This window comes from Oryza sativa, chromosome 11 (genome assembly GCF_034140825.1).
Source record: "Oryza sativa Japonica Group chromosome 11, ASM3414082v1".
In the NCBI taxonomy this organism is placed as follows: domain Eukaryota; kingdom Viridiplantae; phylum Streptophyta; class Magnoliopsida; order Poales; family Poaceae; genus Oryza; species Oryza sativa.
Window position 1 is genome coordinate 7772975 of NC_089045.1, and position 23364 is coordinate 7796338.

The 23364-nt window shown below is 39.7% G+C and overlaps 3 protein-coding genes across 6 annotated transcripts; 2 read left to right on the plus strand and 1 right to left on the minus strand.

Moving 5' to 3' along the window:
- Positions 1-1448: 1448 nt before the first annotated feature.
- On the plus strand, positions 1449-5986 carry LOC4350154 (disease resistance protein Pik-2-like). Of its 2 annotated transcripts, none has more exons than XM_015762170.3 (4): positions 1449-2384; positions 2701-4681; positions 4776-4837; positions 5464-5986. In XM_015762170.3, the coding sequence occupies exons 1-4, from the start codon at positions 1501-1503 to the stop codon at positions 5498-5500; spliced, it is 2964 nt and encodes a 987-aa protein (XP_015617656.1). In that variant the 5' UTR covers positions 1449-1500; the 3' UTR covers positions 5501-5986. The 2 variants fall into 2 exon arrangements, with proteins under 2 accessions (XP_015617656.1, XP_015617655.1); XM_015762169.3 differs by lacking the exon at positions 5464-5986 and adding an exon at positions 5031-5383.
- On the minus strand, positions 5764-8224 carry LOC4350155 (uncharacterized). Its single transcript, XM_015762175.3, has 7 exons — positions 7945-8224; positions 7510-7634; positions 7208-7297; positions 6904-6956; positions 6503-6605; positions 6243-6358; positions 5764-6170 (listed from the first exon to the last, which is right to left on the minus strand). Exons 1-7 carry the CDS (start codon positions 8195-8197, stop codon positions 6119-6121), a joined length of 792 nt encoding a protein of 263 aa, XP_015617661.1. The 5' UTR covers positions 8198-8224; the 3' UTR covers positions 5764-6118.
- Positions 8225-8359: 135 nt separating this feature from the next.
- LOC4350156 (disease resistance protein RGA5-like) lies at positions 8360-19247 on the plus strand. 3 transcript variants are annotated; one of them, XR_010737534.1, is made up of 5 exons: positions 8360-8639; positions 8723-8842; positions 8968-9029; positions 9171-9266; positions 17053-17193. XR_010737534.1 is itself a non-coding variant. In XM_015762174.3 (2 exons), exons 1-2 carry the CDS (start codon positions 15565-15567, stop codon positions 19001-19003), a joined length of 2790 nt encoding a protein of 929 aa, XP_015617660.1. In that variant the 5' UTR covers positions 12780-15564; the 3' UTR covers positions 19004-19247. The 3 variants fall into 3 exon arrangements, 1 of the variants encoding a protein (XP_015617660.1); XR_010737533.1 differs by having other exon boundaries at positions 8496-8627; XM_015762174.3 differs by lacking the exons at positions 8360-8639; positions 8723-8842; positions 8968-9029; positions 9171-9266 and adding an exon at positions 12780-16403 and having other exon boundaries at positions 17053-19247.
- Positions 19248-23364: the final 4117 nt, after the last annotated feature.

Consider the following 23364-nt stretch of genomic DNA (forward strand, 5'->3'; position numbering starts at 1 on the left):
AAAGAAGAGAGGATATTTCTTCCTCCAGAGTGATAACAAGCCGCTCATTAAAATACAAACATTGTCATTGACATGATTATGCATGAAAAACGTATATAATCATTAGAATTTATTCACCCGTTACAACGCACGGGCATTTTTACTAGTCTATATTAAAATCCAAAAAATAAAAGTAACAGATGGCCTACAACAAAAGGCAGTAAGTCCTAGACAGTGGACACTAAAGGGCTAACATCCCAGAAAAGTTCAGTCATGTACACGGGCGCTAGAGCATAAAATTTCCTGATAAGAATTTTATCATTACCATATATTTTACATCTGGTATAAGACTAGAATTATTGGTTTACCTTTCTTCTTGAGTTAGAAAATCTTCTCCGAGAAGTTTGTTCAGCAGAAGGTCCTGAACAAAGGAAAATAACAAAGAATAATGTAAAATAATATTTGATATACTGATTGTGTGATTATCATGTAGCAAGCAGAACAGAAAAATAACAAACAAGAGAACTGCTCTTTAGAATTAAAAACAACATCCATAAAAATGGAAGCATTGAGTAGCTTTTTGCTTATAGCAGACAATGTCCATCAAGATATGCAAAGCACAGATGCAGCATTATGATACTCCCTCCGTTTCAGGTTATAAGACTTTATAGTATTGCCCACATTCATATAGATGTTAATAAATTTAGGCACACATATATATCTATATTCATTAACATATATATGAATGTGGACAATGCTAGAAAAGTCTTATATATGAAATGGAGGAGCTATCAAATCCATTTTTTTAAGGTGAATATCTAGGTGGGAAGTTGAGGCTGAATGCTACTCTCTGCGTTTCAGATTATAAAATATTTTGACTTTAGTCAAAATTAAACTGCTTCAAAGGAAAAAAAAAATCTATCTGACTTGCTTACTTGTCACTCTATATGTATAATAAAAGTATATAAAAAAGAAGATGGGAAACACGATGACATAATCCGAATTTTCCCACTAAAAATGGCATATGAAGATTGAAGAGTCAGGTGGTGTTTGTATCCAGAGACTTCACTTTAGTCCCTCTATTTAGACACTAATTTAGAGTATTAAATATAGACTACTTACAAAACTAATTACATAAATGAAAGCTAATTCACGTGATAAATTTTTTAAGCCTAATTAATCCATAATTAGAGAATGTTTACTGTAGCATCACATAGGCTAATCATGGATTAATTAGGCTCAATAGATTCGTCTCGTGAATTAGTCTAAGATTAAGATTATGGATGAGATTATTAATAGTCTACGTTTAATATTTATAATTAATTTTCAAACATCCGACGTGACAGAGAGTTTTAGTAGGGTCTCAGTCACCCTTTTAAAGTGCCCCCCCAAAAAAATAAAGGTAAATTCGCAGTAGAAGAAAGAAAGAAAGAAAGAAATTATCACCACTGCTTGTTCGCTGACTGATTGATTTCTTTTCAATCCCCGCGCGCGAGAGAGGGAGAGATTTGGAGGAGATCGATGGCAGGAGTTGGGGAGAAGATGATGGTTAGCGCCTTGACGGGGGTGATGAGCCCCGTGCTCGGCAAGCTCGCCGGCCTCATGGAGCAGGAGTATTCCAAGCTCAGGGGCGTGAGGAAGAAGATGGAGCAGCTCAGGAAGGAGCTCATCACAATCAACCTCGCGGTGGAGCAGTACGCGTCCATGGATGACGACCCGGACAAGCTGAGGAGGGCATGGGTAAAGGAGATCCGGGAGCTCGCCTACGACATCGAGGACTGCATAGATCTGTTCGTCCACCGCTCCAACCACGAATTCTCCGCCGGCGGTGGCGTCAGGAGGCTCCTCCTCGACAGCATCAGTAAGCTTCGGGGGCTTCACCATCGCCACAAGTTCGCCGCCCAGATCCAGCAGCTCAAGAACACCGCCGGCGAAATCCACGAGAGGAACTTGAAATACAAGGCCGATGGCTGCAGCTCTGCTGCAACACCACCACATACAGAGATCGATCCTCGCTTGCCGGCGCTCTACGAGGAGGCGGAAAGGCTCGTGGGGATCGAGCGCCAGATGGAAGAAATCATCACTAGGTTTCTGGTTCTGGAGAGCACACCGACGAACAAGTGCAGCATCATTTCGATTGTTGGTCAGGGAGGCTTAGGCAAGACCACCCTTGCTCGTCAGGTGTACCTGAGAATCCGGGGTGAATACAAATGTTCAGCTTTTCTGTCCGTCTCACAAAGGCCTAACATGAATAGCCTTTTGAGGGATATGCTCTCAAAATTTCAGAGGAGTAGCCGGGACCAAGACAGTGATCAACAAATTGGAGCAAGTAGTGACCAGCAACTCATTGATCACCTAAGAGCATATCTTGAGGATAAACGTCTGAAAGATCCTCAGGATAAAGGGTAAGCTCTACCCTTATTTCATTGCCCTTCTTACTTGGACAATCTGATGACTATATGGTCTTTTTCTTCCAACTACTTAGACATGAACAAACGGATATTTTTTGTGGATGTTTGCCTTATTTCCTAGTTTTGTGTTAGACATCGCTGACGGATATATTGACATTAATAACTTAATATAACTACAGTTTAGTAGTTCACAAGGATCGATTGTAATATATAGATATCGATAGATATGCCTTTTTAATTGAGTCTTGGTGCTTTCAGAAATGAGAACTTTAATGATGCGTTCTGCTTCTCAACCTTGTATAATATGTAGGTACCTTGTTGTCATAGATGATATTTGGAGTACCACGGCATGGAAAACAATACAGTGTGCTCTTCCCACAACTATCCATGCAAGCAGGATAATAATAACAACACGCATCAACAACATAGCTGAATCTTGTTGCACTCCATGTAAAGGCTTTGTTTATAAAATGGAACCCCTTAGCAGACAGAACTCTGAAATTTTGTTCGTGAAAAGGATATTTGGTGCCAACAGTACATGCCCAAGTCAGCTGAAGGAGATCATGAATGAGATACTAGATAAATGTGATGGTTTGCCACTGGCCATTGTCACATTAGCAAGCATGTTGGCTAATAATCGAAGGAAGGAAGAATGGGAAAGAGTGTTGAAGTCTATAGGTTCCACAAATGAGAAATATGGAGAGTGGGATACCATACATAAGATATTATCCCTGAGTTACAATGACTTGCCTCTCTATTTACGCCCTTGCTTATTGTACCTTACTACATTTCCAGAAGATTATGAGATTGATAAAAGCCGCTTGATATGGAGTTGGATATGTGAAGGATTCATAACAACAAAACAACAATATTCTTTGGATGAAGTAGGTGAGAGTTACTTCAATGATCTCATTAATAGGAGTTTGATTATACCAATCAAAATAGAATCTGATGGTGAAGCCAGAGGATGTCGAGTTCATGATATAGTTCTCGACTTCATTCTCTCCCGATCAATTGAAGAAAATTTTGTAACTGTACTTGATGGTCAGGAGAACTCATCTCAACTTGGCAAGATTCGCAGGCTCCTTTTCCAAAATAATGATGAACCTGCTGGAGCAATATCACTAGGAACTATGGAGCTATCTCATCTCCGATCACTTAATTCTTTTGGTGTTTCTAGGTTGATGCCCCCTCTTCAGGACCTGCAAGTTCTTCGAGTGTTAGACCTAGAGGACTACCCTGAGGAGAATGGTCAAGGATTATATAATTATCTGGAGAATATTGGATGTCTGTTACATTTGCGATATTTGGCCCTCAGTTGGATAGAGAAGCTTCCAGTCCAGATAGGAAAGTTGGAATTTTTGCAGACACTCGATCTGTTAGGGACTAATATAGAAGAGTTACCAGAAACCCTTATTCAGCTCAAACGGTTGATACGTCTGGTAGGGAATGGACTAAGATTGCCAGGTGGGTTTGGTCAGATGGAAGCTCTGCAAGAGCTATGGGATGTTGATGTTGGCATATGCTCAATAAACTTTGTGGAAGATCTACAAAATTTGAAACAGCTGAGAGCTCTGGGAGTACATTTTTACTGGTTACAGAGTGGTTATTCAAAAATTGGGCTGAGAGCTTTGGCCTCATCCCTCTGTAATATGGGGGAACATAACCTTCGGTATCTACAGATTTCCAATGACACAAAACATGGTGATATAGATTGCCTTGTAGATTCATGGTGCGGTCCTCAACGTTCCCTTGAATGCTTTGTGTTGGGAGGCAGTTACGATTGGTTTCCCAGGCTTCCAAAGTGGTCTAATCCCTCATTTTCAGAGCTTACCAACTTGCAGTGCAATGTTGAGCTAATGGAAAAGGAAGATCTGGATATGCTCGGTGAATTGCCTGCTCTTCTTGTCCTTGAGCTAATTGTAGAAAAAACTCCCAAAGATGGACTTAGGGTGGGTCAAAATGGATTCTCATGTTTAACATGTCTCGTCTTCTATGACATATATGGCCCTGGTTTGATGTTTGAAGAATATGCAATGCCAAAGCTCGAAAAGCTTTACCTTGGATTAAGCGCATATTCCGCATATAATGCATATGGAGGTTTTGGACTTGGAATCCGACACCTCTCCTCTCTCAATCTGTACTCTATTTCCGTTGGAATTGAACGCAAATGTAAATATGTTCCAGAGACGAAGGCTGCTGCAATGTCTATTATCAACAACGAATTCAAGTCGCTTCCTCACCCACCCAAGGTTGAATTCACAATAATCCATGTATATGGGGATCTTGTTGTAAGTATATTTGCCCACGTTTCTTTGACAACTTGATTCTCAATGAAACTGTGCGTGCATAAATTTTACTATATTTCATTTTTTTTTCGTGAAGGAGGAGTCTGAACTAGAGACCGACTTTTCGATCTTATCTAAAATCATCAAGGCTAGGCTCAGGTACTGTCAATTTATCCCTCCAATCTTCCTTTACTATGTTGCTGTAATATCTGTGCTCTAGTTCCTCATATTTTGATTGATTTAACGCTCTAAATCCTCATATTTTAAATGATTTATGACAACGACATAGGATTCATGTTTTCTCCAATTCACCCTATATTGACTTTATTTCAAACAATTACCTCATGCCCAGTTCTCCTCTTCAAGATTATAAAGGATACAGTGGGAGCCCTTCCACAAGCAATGAAGCAAATAGCATGAACTGAGAATAACACCGCAGAAACAAAGCTGTGTATACATGCACCCAAGCCCGAACCTGCTGTCCAAATTCCTGTCATCTTCAAAATATTATTTTCCTTCAGAACAATTCCTATGCAAACTTCGCAAAGTTAACGAGGCAATATTTAACAGTAGATTATAGCCAGATTTCAGTAGTAGATGTTTTTCAGCTATATATGTTTTTTTAGTGCAAACAGTAGCTAAGGATCCTACCGTGTGTTTTTGTGCATATAAATAAATAACAAAAGGTGCAAATGTTCCAGATAATCTGTTATTCTTGACTTTGGAACTTTGGTGCAGCCAGAATAGCTTATGGTTCCAGATAAACAATTGTTTATGTATTGCAGCAGAAGCTCCCAACTACGAGAGGTAATGGGGGACTGACAGTTGGTTCTTCAATATTAAGCCATGGTTATGATCTCATTACAAGAAAACAGGTGTTTGTAGTATTTGCAGATGAAGATCTTCGAAGTGAACAATATGTTTCTCAGACTCAATAATATTCAAACCATCAACTTGAAAAATAAAATTAAAAGAGGAACCCGTTGATGCATTTCAACAAATTTTGAGTTGTCATTCAAAAAGACAATGCACCCTAGTGTATGATAGTGTCCTGAACGGATGAAGCGGATAGCACAAGTTACATCTGATAGCAAGCACAGCTCTGTTAGCAATGGGCAGTACACAATTGAACAAATACACAAGGTCTTGATAACACCCATGGCCTACATCACCCTCAATGAGTAGAAACACATTTTTTAGCACCTCAAAATGGGCTGATCAAAACAGCAAAACAGCCAAACAGTAATGCTCACTGACGTTGAGCCATTATCTTGCGGCCGCCTCCAGTAATGCATACATCATATATTGTTCAATTCACTCTAGCTTTTTTTTGACAAACAGCCAAACATTAATCGCGAATCACTCACTGTGTGTGTGACCGTTGGATCTCATGTTCCAGAATTCACATGTGCTTGTATCAGTCACTACATTCTAAACTATTCATTTTGCTGCTTCTTGCTTAGACTGTACAGATCTAGACGAGTTCTTTGTCCTGCCAAAGGTTATCAGTTAGTAACAGCAGTTGAAGATAAAGTACCGTAATCATATGATTGAGACGCATAACTGGAAACTCGAGCGAAGCTCATCTGCAATATGTTGTGAAGAAGCGCCACTTGTAAACCCTAATTGAAACATCAGTTGCTCCAGACGCTTGAAATTTGTGAGGTAAAGATATCCAATCTAATAGTAGAAATACCACCAACAATGCAAAGGATTAGTCTTCTCAACAAAAATAGTGTGAGGGTTGGTACAACAGAAGTTGCAGCTTTAGAGTTGATTTTTCCCCAATATAGCAATCATTAATTAGTCTATAGTGGAACACACCAGTGTCTCAAGTGAAGATGCTCGATTGTAAACTGCAATTCCAGCACGTTTTCTGGTACGTGTCTTGCTGCTAACGATATTTCTTCCCCAACGAAGTATGTCCCTGCAGAATAAGGAAACTCAGTACTTCTGAAGCATGCGCACATTGATATCTCAGGCATCAGACACAGAAGATAGTATCAAACACTACGATGTTTGTTTCCAATCTATAAAAATCCAAAAATAAAAGTAACAGATGGCCTACTAGATGAATTTAAGTCCTGGACAGTGGACACTAAAGGGCTAACACCCCATAAAAGTTCAGTCATGTACATGGGCGCTAGAGCATAAAATTTCCTGATAAGAATTTTATCATTATCATATATTTTACATCTGGTAGAAGGCTAGAATTATTGGTTTACCTTTCTTCTTGAGTTAGAAAATCTTCTCCGAGAAGTTTGTTCAGCAGAAGGTCCTGAATAAATGAAAATAACCAAAAATAATGTAAATAATATTTGATATACTGATTGTGTGATTATCATGTAGCAAGCAGAACAGAAAAATAACAAACAAGAGAACTTCCTTTAGAATTAAAAACAACAGCCATAAAAATGGAAGCATTGAGTAACTTTTTGCTTATAGCAGACAATATCCATCAAGATATGCAAAGCACATACGCATAAAGATAGTCCATTTGATTAGAAAGGTGAAGAGCCAAATCCAGACCTGTGATTCACATTTCACGACATCCATTACACGCTTGTTGTAGTCATTGATGCTCAGTGGTGGAAAGAAGAAATGTCTCCGAGCATAAAGCTGCAAAATGGAGGAGCACAATCATTCTCAACAGATTATCGCACAGTATACAGACCTGAAGTTGACAGTTTGTACCATTGTATGTACCATCTTATCTCTTACTAATCCAATAAAAATAGAAGTGACAAATAGGCTGAGCTATATGTAATACAGTTACATAATAACAATTCTCAGTGCATAAAAGACCACAATTGCGTCAAACTGTTTCTCACTTCATATATGCAGTCCCCCAAGTACGCCAAGGACGCGGCGTTGTAGAGCGAACGGGGCTTCTTCACCTCCGGCGGAGGCGGCAGCCACCACCTTTCAAAGCCCATACTTGTGGTCTTCTTTGGCACTGCAAACCAAAGCAACAACCCATGCGTCGATCAAATTCAGACATTTTCAGACCAACCATTTTAACTACAAACACTAGTACAAACCAGACACAGATGACACAACCATTCTATTGCTCTTGACAATCGAAGATATTACTCTACATAATCATTTCATACAAATTGTATTCAGACACATTCAGTATCTGTCATATACTACAGTACAGTGGTTCAGTACCATTAGTCCACTACCACTAACCACCTAAGCACACAATATCCTCAGAAGCTTCCAGCGGTTTGGGAAAGCGGAGAGTGAGGGATGGGGATTATTACCTTGGCCCTCGCTGTTGCTGCGGCGGGCGAAGAGGTCGGCGTGGGTGGGGGCGGGGGCGGTCGGCAGCGGCGGCGGCGACGGCGGCGGCGGGGGCTTGGCCTTGGGCTTGGGCGCGGAGACGGTGGCGGCGCCCGGGTTCATGTCCCAGGCGGCGCGCACGCGGAAGCGCGGGCGGGGGTGGTGGGCCGCCGCCGCCACCATGGTCGCCGCGGCGGTGGTCGCCATGGGTGAGCATAGCAGCTCGAGCTCCATCGCGAATAAAACGGATAAACAAACCTCGTCTCCTCCTCTACCGCTGGAAACTATCTGTAGATTATTTTTTTAATTTTTCTTTTTCCAGCCAGTGGTGGGCCCATCCTGTCATTGTCATAGGCAACCTCGACGCGTGCGCCCTCGTTTCGTCTGTCTCTCTCGCCGTCCGTACGTCCACGGCGGGCGGCGGCGGCATGGCAGAACGGAGGCGGCCGGAGCAGGACACGGCAGGGAGGGGGTGGATTCTGGAACGGATGCGGTGAGCACACCCGAAGACGAAGAGACGAGACCACGCCACCACGGCTGTCTCCCTCTCCCTCTCTGTTCATCGATTCTACAGAGCCACACCCTTAATACAGCTCACGCGCTGCTCAGATTTGTGGTTTCGATCTGAGCTGTTCGTATTCGAGTTGAGCTGCTGGTGGTTGAGGTATTCGGATTGGTAATTTCTTCAATAATACTAAGTTACGCACATCATGTGTTCGGTGAAATGCTTAGGCAGCTGACGAGCTGTCGTTGTTGCAGATTATTATATATATAAAAGACATTTTACTCGTGTGACTTCATACAACCGCACGCCTTCCGTTGCTGCTGCTACTCACTTGGCATGGTCGTCAAGTGGTTTTGCATACAATGGCCATGAAGGTCAGATCATTCCTGTGATTTTTGTTGTTTACTCAACAGCAACATGTTTACATATGGCACTCATTGTCATCGGCATTGCTATTAGAGTTTGGTTCTTCACTTAACATGTCCCATAATCGTTGCAGCTTACCGTAATCCCCTGGAGCCACTCCAATTGTTGTCATCCAATGTTTGCATCATGAGGCAGGTAGTTCACCGGTTTTTTTTCCTGTTTCTCTCTGTTTTGTATTCGTAGCTGATGGGTAATGGCCATGTCCCTATGCTTTTTTCATGTTTGCGCACAGTTCATCAATTGAAGTAAATATTTACTAATGTGAGATTCCTGTAGGTCACCAAACTGATTACAAAGACTGCAACCCAAGTATCATCCATGCAGAATGATAGGTGACAAACAGATGGCTTTACCGGCTTCACAATACATTGAGTAAGTTGATTTCTCGCCCCCCCCCCCCTCCCCCCAAAAAAATAAAATTTCTGACTGACTAATATCTTCCAATGCAACGTACAAATATTGATCTCATACCGTTAAACGTGTTATTGGTAAGCACGTAGCGAGATTTGATATAAGTTAAATTCCACATTGTTTTATGTTTTTCTACCCTACATCTCTACCAGCTTTATAGCTATTTGGAATATAAGAGTTCTCCATCAACGTAGATGGTGTCATCTAGTTTGCATTTACATGGCCCCCACATCAGCCTGTTGAAAGGTGTTGTGTGACATGATGGACCTGACGAACTGGGGTGTCATATGCTGATTTAGTGGTATATCACCGATCAGTTAATCAATAAGCTGCCCTTCTTCTACGAGCTGCACATGTAACAGTTAATCGATGGTGACAAATGTGGCAATTAATCAATGGCGATCAAGATGTGTGGCCTTTGATGTCCACGATCCATCAATATCCATTAGCGTCTTATATACCATCAATCTTGCCATGATTTGGCCTTCTTTGGATGGTTGTGGACGCCCAAAATTTGACACATTCCTGAACAAGGTTTTAAATACTGGTTTTAAATATTGCCTCCAGCCTCTAGGAAAATACTGGTTCTAGATACTAGTTTCCATAAGCAACCGTGCTGTTCAAACTGCATCTTCTAGGCTGCCGGATGGGTTCTGTTAACATTCACATCGCCACAGTGGGTTTCTTCGACTCAAGCGCTTTCATGACAGGTTTAGTCTTGGTTTGGTATTTGAAGCAGGTATGCTAATTTTTTTCCAATTACTTAAGAGCTTAATAAATGGTCGTAGTCAATCTACACACAGCTAGCAACTTGGGTTTTGGCACCGAGTAGCTCTCCTCTCAATCATAACATTGTTGGCATTGACTATGGGTGGAATCATGCTCGAGTGATGAGCTATGCCAGCATACTATCATTGTTGGCATTGACTACGCGTGGAAACATGCTGCCAGCGCTAAAAAATTCTATCATTGACTCTTTAAAAGGATATTTTGGGAGATAGTTGGTGTATCCAGCTGCTACTGTTTCGGGAGGACTACATATATTTAAATATTGTATGTGTTGTTATAGTTTTATAAAAAAATCAAACATTATTCCCTTTTTTTAAATATCCATCTAAAATGGTAACCAAGTACCCCTTCCAGCTTTATAGTTCTTGACGTTTTGGACAATGACATGTTCAACATATCTTTGACTACGACTTTTTTTTATCATATAATAAAAAATAAGTAAATATTTAATCTTTTTTTTTTCGAACGGTCAGGCTGTTGCCGATGTTTTATATTAAGAAGAAGGTGTCCCATTTTAAGGAGCAAACGGGATCAAACCTTACAGTGTCCAGTTAATTAGGGAAAACTGAACGAAAACCACAACTACAACACCACGCTAACAACTAACCTAACCTAAACTACCACGATGGAGCCCGACACAAGGCATCGGCCAAGCTTTGTCACAATGGTGATAAAATAGCCCACACATGTTATCGTTGCCGAGCTTGCCGCCCAAGCGACACAGCAGCTTCGACTTCACTGCGATGCTACCCTAACGCCAAAAGAACAAGCATAAACGATACCCATGAAGGACATCAGCCCAAACAGCTAAGGAACCACTTCCTACACACAGCTAACATCAACAACCTTATAAAGAGATTGCGGTGTGTCATCGTTGCCGAGCTTCGTCACACCCCTACAACGAAGCAGCTCTGACTCTACCTAGTAGTAACCAAATAAGAATGATGAACACCCGCCGTAGAGTAAGAAACAGAACCAAGACAGAGAAGACCTCGTCAAACACCTTAGGCTTGAAGAGCTTCAGAGGCAATGCAGGAGTCCACCACTACCGTTGCACAGGGAAGGTTCTTGGTGCAAGGAGAGGTCAACGCCAAAACGATGCCTAATGGCGCCGTCGTCGTCATGCCGGCCCATGGCGTGGCAAGGCTTTCGCCAGCGATTCCAATCCTAGCTCCACACAACCATCCTGCACAACGACCAGTACCGGACCATCGCACCATCCCTTTAGCACCCAAGCCCAGTTCACGACCATCGCCGAACACCACCACGGCTACACACCCCCCGCAGTTCTGCTACCGTCTCGTTGTCGAGAGCCGGCCTTCCTTGCCGGAGAGGCCAAATCCAGTGGGAGGGATGGAGGGAGGGGGCGCAGGATCCGGCAAGAGGAGCCAGATTCGGCGGCCCGTGCACAGGCAACCCCCGCCTCTGCCGGGACCTCTACCCCGTCACCGCCTCCTTCGCCCCGCCTCCTGTCTGTCACCTCGCCAGCCGGCTTGGCGCCCCATCAATCGCCGGAGAAGGGAGCTCCACCGCCTTGCCGAGCTAGAGCTCCACCTCTCGCCGGCGCACGAGGAGATGACCTCCCAAGAGGGTGCCAGATCCGCCAGTAGCCGCCGCGACGACCCCGCCAACGTGCTCTCCCTGCCGCCTTTTCTCCTCCAGTTCCGCCGCCACCGCTAGGTCCTCGCCTCTCCCGTTGCCTGCCGCCTCGCCAGCGCCACCACCGGCGCTTGCCGGCCTCTCCCCATTCGGATCTAGCCATGGAGGCCCGGATCTGGGCACCTCCGAGGCGCGGTTGGTCCCTAGCCATTCGGCCCCACCGAGGGAGAAGAAGCCCTGCCGCCGCCGTCCTTGCGGCCGCCGTCTTTGCCGGCAGCCGCTCAGGCGACGGCGAGGCGGGGGAGAGGAGGGAGGAGGGTGGCGGGGGCGGGCGCTGGTCGCCGTCCGTGTCGCCTTGGGGAGAGCGACGCGGACGGGAGCGTGGTCTCTCTATTGCACCGTAAATATTTAATCTTATTAAAGTACTTTTCAAAACTAATAATATAGATACCATGTTCTAATATCTTCAAACTTATTTCAAGAGTTATTGATAGTTAAATTCTAATTGTTTGATCTCAACCTTATCGAATACGTTAAAAATTATGGAACCTGAAGGAGCATCGGATTTAACCAATTAGTTGCAGTGTTCTACAAGATATTATTGGACTAGGCTACATACAATGCACCACACATGATCACTGTTTGACAGCTTACCAACAAACAAGCAGAAGGACAGGCGGTTGGTTGAGCTGGTAAAATTACTGTGCTAAGTTAATTGAGTGTGGGCCAGTTCAATTATTTCGGTACATGTTGCTGATGCGAATATGAATGGAATTTGAAAGGAAAAAAGTCCAGGTTTGGTTGCTTGACTATAACTTTTTAATTAGTCTGATTTTGGTTCTTTGACATGAAACTGGTTACTGTTGGTATTTTAACTCTTGAAACAATTTATGCTTCATCCATAGAACCAATCAACCAAAAGGGTGGTTTTTGCAAACCGAGCATAGTGAAATTCCCAACTAAACACAAATTTATATGAATTTAGTATTCTAATTAAGAAAAAATAAATTGAATGAAATTTATCCTCAAGCGCTATGAATGTCTTTTTCTATGCTTATATATACGTGGATATGGATGTTATATCACTCATACTATATTATCTTGCACTTTCTTTTATTGAGGGGTGTGGGTGGGGTGTGGTTGGAGTTGGACATGGATTATAGCTTCAAATACACTTATTTATCTCCTTTGTATCCACTCCACAGGACTGTACCTAAGAATTTCAGACCCCAAGTGCTAAAAAAGACCTTTTATTTAGAAAATGCCAATAAATAAAACAGTAAAGTTCAGTTTAAGATATGTTTTTAACCGAAATTAATTACACACACATATATATAAAATATATAAAAGAACTAGACTCGCCTTTTCAGTTAACGCTGGGTCATCTATAAGTTGTTGGGAGAGGACTCCACAGTCGGTGCTCTGTGCTCAATCCGCAGCATGGGACACGATGGTTGGCTCTCTATCTTAAAATATGAGAACTAGCCATCTTCTCTCTTTAGCCATGCACTGCTACTGAACGAGTAGAAATTATGCATGACCAACAACAGCTGAGCTATACCAAGGATGCTCTCTAGCTGATAATTAACAGTGGTGGTGCTTTGGCTAAGTCCAGGAAAAAGAATCGCATCCTGATTAACTGATTTACATTTTAATGAAGGAGAGAAAAATAGAATCTTCAGTTCTTATTACGCACAATCACATTATTGTTATGATAAAATATAGTTGTTTCAGGTTACCATAATTGTCATCGAAAGCTTGTTGGAGCCATTAAAAATAAGCCCTGGCACATTCTAGCAAAATTAGTGGAGGCGAAAAGGGGGAACTTGAAAAAAAATGAAATAATTAAAAAGGTCCTAAAACATACCACTTCCGTCCCACTATAGTTATGGTTCCATGGTATTTAGTGGAGGTTAAAGTTTAGCAAGAAATGATCATAGTGCACCCTATGAAATGATATAGTGTTAGGAACGAGAGGATAGTTGGGGGCAGGATGAAGAAAAATTTGAATTGCAGGTGATTGATGTGATAAAAGGTACTATAAAGTGGCTTTTTGAAAAACTTTTGAATCCTAAAATTATAACTATTTTGGAACGGATGAAGTATAAATCACATTGGCATGGATTGAAAAGAAAAGGTAGGTTGCCCTAATTTAGGGACCCATGCCATTACCTACCCTACTGTTGCCTAAGATGCGTGTCTACCTCTCCAAATTAGAGCTTCGGTTGAATTCGTACGTAGAGAGTTGACACACTTAGATGCATGTGACATTTACAAGCCATGCTTGCAGTGTTATGTATACAACAACCACCTTCGTTTTCCACCAAAAATAATATCATGATGACTTGGAACCGTGGACCTCTTATTTTCATGAATAATCTACTTGATGGCCTTGATATATATGTCACTTCCTTTATGATCTAGACATAAATTTGTTGACTTCACAAATTGTATTTGACAATCAGTCCTTATATCCTAGTACTATTTAGTCATCAGCAAAAGAGAAATATTAACTATCAAGATAGTACTGCTATTGGTGATGCACTCTCATGCATATCTCAATATGAATGCATACCTCAAATATTTTTTTTTTGAAAAAATGATTTTTACTTTATTTTTTGAAGTTACTTTATACATGCTTGATATAGCTATAAGCTGCAGTAAGACAAATATCCCCTGCATATCTCAATCTGAAGCAGGCAACTTAATTTGGATATCTCAATCTGAAGCAGACAACTGACATAATGACCCTATAAATGGTCATATGTAGCAAACTATAACTTACAAAAGTAAACTTTATGGTAATTAAGAACACACATGTCGATAATGGTTTTGGACTCACAACCAATGGCAATCCTATCATTTATTTGAAGTCATCTAAGGTTTATTTGGATCAATGCTCGCGCAAACCATACTAAAATTTGCCAATACTATGCTTTTGGCATTGCTAAAATTTTGGTTGGCAATCTGGCTTCGTCAATGTTAACATCTTTACAGTTCAACTGCACAATGAGCCAAATAATCCTCTATTGACCTTCACATTCTGTTTCGTGTTTTATCGGTGGACTATTTACAACTTTTATCCATATCATGTATGCCGCGATGATTAATCATGTAGATTTTTATAGATTTTGTTTTTTCCTATAGAAAATGTCGGATAATTCAATTATACTTGAACTAGTTTTTGCACTTTGTTTTAACACTGCCTAGCTTATATCTGATGAAAGTGTATTCTCCATCTACATTATTTAATTTTCATTCACCACTAAAATTTCTATTTGATTGACTACTTCAATTATGCTTCTAGAAACTAGCCATGAGGAATACAGGTAGCTCCCTTATAGTCCCAAGACCGTGATGTGGAGTACATCTCTACTACTTAAAAACAGGGAAAAAAAGGTTCGTTAATAAAAAGATCACATGCATTAGAATAGATCCACACCTAGCCACTGGTATGGGCTCGTTCAATCCACAGGTATATTACTAGTTTTTGAAAAATGACCGACCGAGAAAGAGAAGTTTGCCTACCCCCATAGACTTATGTTTTTCAGCTACTGCTAGGGTGTGTTAGGCGCACCACTCTATAAATGTTCAAGTTCTGGTCAGTCATAGAGCAGCTGAAAGAGCACTTCCACCCGAACAGCACTACAAATTACATTTGTACTAGGACACAAGAATTATATATAGTTGCATCCAGTTCTACTCCAAACCCATCATCCTGGTCATAATCTGAGCAGAGAGGAGGGTGTAGACGATATATTGAAATATAGATATTCTTACAGCTAATTCTACTTCAAACCCATGACCCTAGTCAAAATTTGAGTAGATATTAAAGTGTAGAGGGTTGTTTGCAACTTTGCAAGGGAGGGAGATGGGAGGAGTTGGGGAGAAGATCATAATGAGTGCCTTGTTAGGGGTGATGAGCCCTTTGCTTGGCAAGCTAGGTAACCTGATTGAGAAAGAGTATGCTGAGCTAAAGGGCGCGAGGAAGAAGCTAGAGCAGCTCATGAAAGAACTCATGGCCATCAACCTTGCGCTGGAGAAGTACTCAGGCATGGAGAATTTTGATGTGCAAGTGAAGGCTTGGACAATAGAGATGCATGAGCTGGCCTATGACATGGAGGATAGCATAGATCTCTTCAGTTACTGCATAGACCACGAGCCAGTGAGCACCACCATGGGAGTCAAGAGGGTCATCCTCAAGATCCTTCGCAAGTTGAAGAAGATTCACCATCGACACAAGTTTGCTAAGCAAATGCATCAACTTCAAGTTCTTGCCAATGAAGCATACAATCGGCAAAAGAGATACAAGCTTGAAGAAGGCAGCTCTAGCAACTCTTTTGTGGAGATTGATCCTCGGTTGCCAGCACTCTATGTGGAAGTTCAAAAACTTGTGGGCATCGAGGGCCCAAGCAAAGAAATCATTGAACAGTTAATTGGTGAGGAACCTACGTGGCATCGTAGGGTTGTGTCCGTTGTCGGATCTGGAGGTTCAGGTAAGACTACCCTCGCTAAACAGGTGTATGAGAGAATCAGAGGTCAATTCTCTTGTGCAGCGTTTGTATCTGTATCACAAAAGCCTAACATAAATAACCTTCTGAGGGAGTTGCTCTCTCGAATTGGAAGCAACAGTGAAAGTTTAGGAGCAAGAGAATTATATAGTGACCAACAACTCATCGACAAGCTAAGAGCATGTCTTGAAAATGAAAGGTTAGTACACTTCACTGGCTTTTCATACATAATAATTAACAATAATAACAACATTGCATGCCTACTATTTGTCTAGTTGTTTGGAGCATCCATACATGGAAAGTTGTTTTATGAAAAAAAAATGAAGTGTGAGTGGTTTCTCATAATACTCAAATTTTGAGTATTTTTCAAAGAAAGACAATCTTTTTGTTATTTTATCTTGTCCTCTCCTTGGAAATATGCATGATTTTATGTTTATGTACATAATCACGTTAAACAAAAAAGTGGTTTTCCTAATAAATGAAACTCAAAGTACTGTTTTCAACTAAATGAAGTCTATGTCAAATCATCTACTACTATCTCCCTGTTGAAAAACCAAAATATTATCGTTTTTTGCAAAAATAATACCATACAGGAAATTTTAATTAATTCGAGACATGAAAGTGCGCAGATAAGTTTACATGGGAATCGGATTTTGATTTGTATACAGCAAGAATCCAAGTGCATAAAAATTTCTTTAGAAAAAAAATGTCTAAGAGTTCTTACTGAAAACAAACAAATCGGAAGGAGAACTGATGAACTTAATGGAATTGGATTTTAACAAATACTTGTAGCATTTACTAATTAATGCAAAAATGATTTATATTGCTTCATAATTTTGTGCTTATAGGTATCTTGTTGTGATTGATGACATATGGCAAAAGTCGGCATGGGAAACAATACAATGCGCTCTTCCTAAAAACAACCATGCAAGTAGAATAATCACAACAACACGCATCAAAAGTGTAGGTCAATTCTGTTGCACTTCAGATGAGGGCTTTGTTTACCAAATGAAACCTCTTACCAAAAGTGATTCTGAAAATTTATTTCTCAAAAGGACTTTTAGTTCTGAAGAAAATAGCCCCAGTCAGCTGCAGGAGGTTATCAATAAGATACTTTACAAATGTGATGGTTTGCCATTGGCTATTATTACTTTAGCTAGCTTGCTAGCTGATAAACCAAGAAGAAAGGAAGAATGGGAGAGAGTTCTAAATTATATAGGTTCTATGCCAAAAAAGGATAGTAAGCTGGAGGTAATGGATAAGATATTGTCTTTGAGTTACAACGATCTACCCCACCATATGAAAAATTGCTTCCTTTACCTGAGTACTTTTCCGGAGGATCATGAGATTCGCAAAGATATCTTGGTATGGAAATGGATAGCTGAAGGGTTCATCATCACAAAACAAGGGTTTACTTTGGAGGAAGTTGCAGAAAGCTACTTTTATGAGCTCATAAATAGGAGTTTGGTCCAACCTGTTAATATGGTACATGGGGCAATTGAACAGGGATGCAAAGTTCATGATATAGTACTCAATTTCATAATCTCTCGGTCAGTTGAAGATAATTTTTTGACTATGGTGGATGGTCAGGAACTCCCATCTCCAAAGTCAAGGATTCGACGTCTCTCTGTTTGGAACAAGCAAGAATTTCCAAGGTTTATATCGAAAGGAAGCATGAATTTGCCCTATATCCGTGCAATTAGTATATGCCATATTGATGGCTGGACAATGCCCTCAGTTTTAAACCTTCCTGTTCTTCGAGTGTTAGATCTAGAGGGTTGCCGTGCTTTGAGGAATGATCATCTTGATTGCATTGTAAGTTTATTTCATCTCAAATACCTGAGGCTTTCTAAGACAAGTATTGATAGGCTACCGGCCCAAATTGGGAAGCTTGAGTATTTGCAGATGCTCGATGTAAGCTCAACCCAAGTAAGATTGCTGCCAGAAAGTGTTATTCAGCTAAAGAGACTGATGCGCCTTGTTGGCAATGAACTCATACTGTCAGATGGGTTTGCTAACATGGAATCTCTTCAGGAGTTGGGGGTTCTTGATGCTTGCAACTGCTCCATAAATTTTGGGAAAGATCTTGAACTTCTGAGCAATCTGAGGGTGCTTCGAATAATGTTTAGGTGTGAAGAAATTACTAGTGATCCAGATGCTAGAAAGAAATCTTTGATGTCATCCCTCTGCAAACTTGGGGGTAACAGCCTTCGGTCTCTGTATTATCAGAGCTCTACCACCGGTGTCGATTGTTCAGCAGATTCATGGTGCCCTCCTCCTATTCTCCTCCAAAAGTTTGAGTACAGAGGTGTTCGCTACTTCTCCAGCTTTCCAAAATGGATCAAACACTCGCTCGTCGATCTCGCCTACTTGGATTTCAGGATTGAACGTATGGAAAGGAAAGATTTGCATGTTCTTGAAAGTTTGCCTGCACTAACTGTCCTATGCGTAACCGTGAAGCGAGTTCCTGAAGATGGACTTATGATCAGACACGGTGCATTCCAATGTCTAACACGCCTTGAATTTTGTAATACAGATGGACCTGGTTTGACGTTTGAAGCAGATATGACCAGGCTTGAGTGGCTTAAACTTGAATTCAATGCGGATAAAGCACAAGCAACATATGGCAGTTTAGTGGTTGGTATTCAGCACTTATGTTCTCTTAAATGTATTGATCTCACTATTGGGATGTTATCTGAAGATGAAAATGATCCACCGAAGGAGATTATCAAGTCTGTTATCGGTGACAAAATCAAGATGCTTCCCCATAATCCCAAGGTTAACATCACATTTTTGTAGATCATCTAGCAGGCATATAAGCTCATGGATTGCTGCTAGGGGTGTTTGCAGGGTACTAATGACACATGTAAAGTTGTAGGAAGCTATTATCTGTAGTGTATTTCATATCACTGTAATGTCTTTTACAATTCATTCCACCGAAATACGTATCAATGCAGTGGTGGTGATTGCATTGCAGCTGTAATCTAATTAATTTGGATGTTCACTCTGCTAAATTGAGTAAAAAATAATTCCATCTACAAAACATTAGCATCAATTTTTCTAGACCATTGGTTGCAAAGTTTTCTTTCCCTTTATTTCGATCCTCTTCTGCAAAAAGGAGTATACTGGTGATCTGTTTCTTGCTTATATTTTGTTTCATTTACTTTAATTTAGTAAAAGGGAAGGGATATTTTCTCTTCATCTAGGGGTTCATTTCATTATATTTCATAGTAATAAATTCCCTGTGTTGAGAGACAAAGTTACAAGTAATATTCTCACACTGCCGAAGGGTTCTGTTAACATGAAAGCTTTGGAACTATGGGTGTTCAATGGATAAAATTGCTCAATTAACTTTTGCCATGCAACACATACAGAATTAATTTGAGGTAGCTGATGTCCTTCAAGCTAAGTAGCTTTCAAATATTCACATCGCCGTAGTGGGTTTTTGTGATTCATGCGCTTTTATGACAGGTTTTAGACCTGGTTTGGCATTTGAAGGAGGTTTGCTAAATTTCCCATTACTCCCTCCGGGCTGATAATATTAGTCGTTTTGAACAAGGGTACAGTCAAACTTTAAAATCTTTGACTATAAATAATTTCTAAAATATTTGTCCTAAAAATATGAAAACCAGATGTGTAGATTAGTCTTAAAAAATACTTCAATAAAATCATATATTTGTTAATATTTATATATATATTATAATAGAAAATAGTTGTCAAAGCTACTTTTTGGCTATTTACCCTTGTCCAAAACGACAAGTATTTTTAACCCGGAGGGAGGAAGGGCTTACGGCTTGTACTCGATCTGCACATACATCAACTTGGGTTTTGGCACCCGGTACCTCTCCTCTCTCAATCATATCATTGTTGGCATTGATTATGCGAGGAATAATCATGCTTGCTCGATGAACTATGCCACTATCAATATTATTAGCATAGACTATTCGTGGAAACATGCTTCCAATGCTTAAAAAAAAAGTCTATCATTAATTCTTTCAACGGATCATTGGGAGATAATTGGTGTATCCAACCGCTATAGTTTTAGGAAGAGTATACATAGATTTAAATATTGTATGTGCTGCTATAGTTTTCTAAAAAAAAACAATTCTTCCGGTTTTTTTAAATGTTCATCTAAAACGGTAACTAAGTGCTCCCTCCGTCCCAGAATATAAAGAGTTTTAAAGTTGAACACGGTTATTAAGAAAATATGTAGAAGTGAATGGTGGAGGATTATTATTGGTTGGGAAAAGAATGTTAGGGGAGAAGTTATAATATCTTAGGACAAATCTTGAGTACTAAAAGTTGTTATATTTTGGGACGGAGGGAGTATTAGTTTTGACCAATAATTGGTTACAGTTTTCTAAAACAATATTATTGGTCTACGTACATATAATGCACCACGTGATCACTGTTTGACATCAACAAACAAGTAAACGAACGGACAGGTGGTTGGTTGAGCTGGTAAAATTACTGTGCTAAGCTAAATTAGTGTGGGCCAATTTAATTAGTTCGACACATCTTGTTGATGTGAGTATGGATGGAATTTGAAAGGAAAAAGGTCCAGATTTGGTTCCTTGATAGTACCATTAGACATTAGTCTGATTTTGGTAATGAAACATGAAACTGGTTCCTGTTGGTACTTTAATTAGCTCTTGAAACTTTTACGTTACATCCATATAACTAATCAACCAATTTTAAACCATTTATGTTACATCCATAGAACCATTCAACCAAAAAAATGGTGATTGTGCAAATTAAACATAATGAAATACACATGTAGATACAAATTTATATGAATTTAGTATTCTTATAAAGAACAGATAGATTATATGAAATTTAAAGTTGCGACCACAATGCTTGAAAAAAAGTCTTTTATTTAAAAAATGCAAGTAAACAAAACAGGAAATATCATTATAAGACTAGACTAGATGTTACTGACATAAGTTGCATAATGTATTAGCTAGGACTAGACTTGCCTTTTCATTTGACATTATCTGTAATTTGTTGGGAGGCGACTCCACCGCCACTCTCTATGCTCTCTACCTTACAACATGAGAGCTTACAATGTTATGTATACTACGGCATCTTATATAATTATATATAGTTCATCCCCACTAAGTGTGGTTAATGCTATTTCTCTCTTATTTCGTTAAACCACATCACCCCAATTATTTATAGCATTTGGGTGATAGATCTATGGTCTAAATTGTCTCTTCTTTCTTCTCTCATCAAAATATGCAATCTCAATTATTTTTAGGTTCAAAATTGTATTAAATTGTTTTAGTTTTGATAATCAAATTACATATTTTATTTGTACATATTATGCAACTTAATTTTTCGCAGCAATACGGCGGGGTACTCATCTAGTCATGTATACAACCTAAGTCAAGCACCAACTGCGTTATCCTACAATTAATGGTGTATCCTACTACAGCGTCAGATGCACATGACAATTACAAATCTTGCTTACAGTGTTATGTATACAACCTGAGTCAGGCACCAATTAATAGTGCAAGGTGCCATTTCTCACATCCCACATTAACTTCATCACCTTCGTTTTCCACCAAAAATAATATCATGATGATGACTTGTGTGGACCTCTCATTTTCATGAACATCCACTAGTACAGATCCTTCTATCTGTGACGGGCTCTAATATGCTTAGAAATAGCGGACCGTCACAAGAAAGTTATCTTAATCGGGCCGAAAAGTGCCCGATTGAGATATGGTCATACAGACATGTTAGATGGGTATAAAACTTAAGCCCGTCACGGATGACACCTATCAGTTACGGGCCACAACTTTCGGCCCGATTGAGATAACATTCCATATCTCAAACGGGCCTAAAGTTGTGGCCCGTCACAGATGATGGTGATGTGACGGTCACAACTTTAGGCCCGTTTGAGATAACATTCCATATCTCAAACGGGCCTTAAGTTGTGGCCCGTCACAAATGACCATCATCTGTGACGTGCACTAACTTGAGGCCCGTTTGAGATAACAACTAGGCCCGTCACAGATGACTCATCAGTGACGGGCTATATACTTAATCTCTATCGGGCATTAACTAAAACCCGTCACCGATGACTATTTTTCCATTTTTCATATGAAATGGAAAAATAATTTTACTATAGCAAAATAATTTTACGGGTAGTAAATGATTTCAAATAGAAAAAATGTCAACAACAAAGTTGTATAACTTATCAATATTTACAACTTTTAGTTTGGTCATTTTTCAATATAACATTTTTTTGAACAATTTGAATTTGAATTTAAAAATATGACAACTTCAAACAACATTTTCAAATACTAAATGATTTCAATTGAAAAAGTCATCAACAACAAAGTTGAATAACTTATCAAGATCTAAAACTTTTATTTTTGTTATTTCTTCATCTGACGAAATGTTAGTAATATTATTCATAAATTTTACATATATGTGTTATAGTTTATAAAACCAGATAAGAGATATGTCAATTTTGTTAACAATGTTACTATCACTTTGTCGTATGAAGAAATGACCTAAATAAAAGTTTTAGATCTTGATGAGTTATTCAACTTTGTTGTTGATGACTTTTTCAGTTGATATCATTTAGTATTTGAAAATGTTGTTTGAAGTTGTCATATTTTTAAATTCAAATTCAAACGGTTCAAAAAATGTTATATAGAAAAATGACCAAAATAAAAGTTATAGATTTTGATGAGTTATACAACTTTGTTGTTGATGACTTTTTCAGTTGAAGTCGTTCACTAATCTAAAATTCTATTTGAACTTTTCAAACTTTGAATTTCAAATTTCAAATTGTTTAAATAGAGTCAGATGGACAAATGACCAAAATAAAAATTTTGCACCTCGATGAGTTCTACAACTTTGGTTTTGGTGACTTTTTCATTTGAAATCATTTAATAACCCTAATTTGACATCCTGGCCTAGGGCATAATAGGATTAATAGAATACTCATAACAACATGTTACAATTACTTTTCCGGAAGCCAATCTCTAAAGAACTTTGACGTTAAGTGTGCTTGGTCTAGAGCAATTTTGGGATGGGTGACCGACCGGGAAACTTCCCGCGTGAGTGCACACGGGCATTAACTCAAGTTAATGCCCGTCACAGATAAGGGTCATCTGTGACGGGCGCTAGTTTGACTGGTCGTCTGG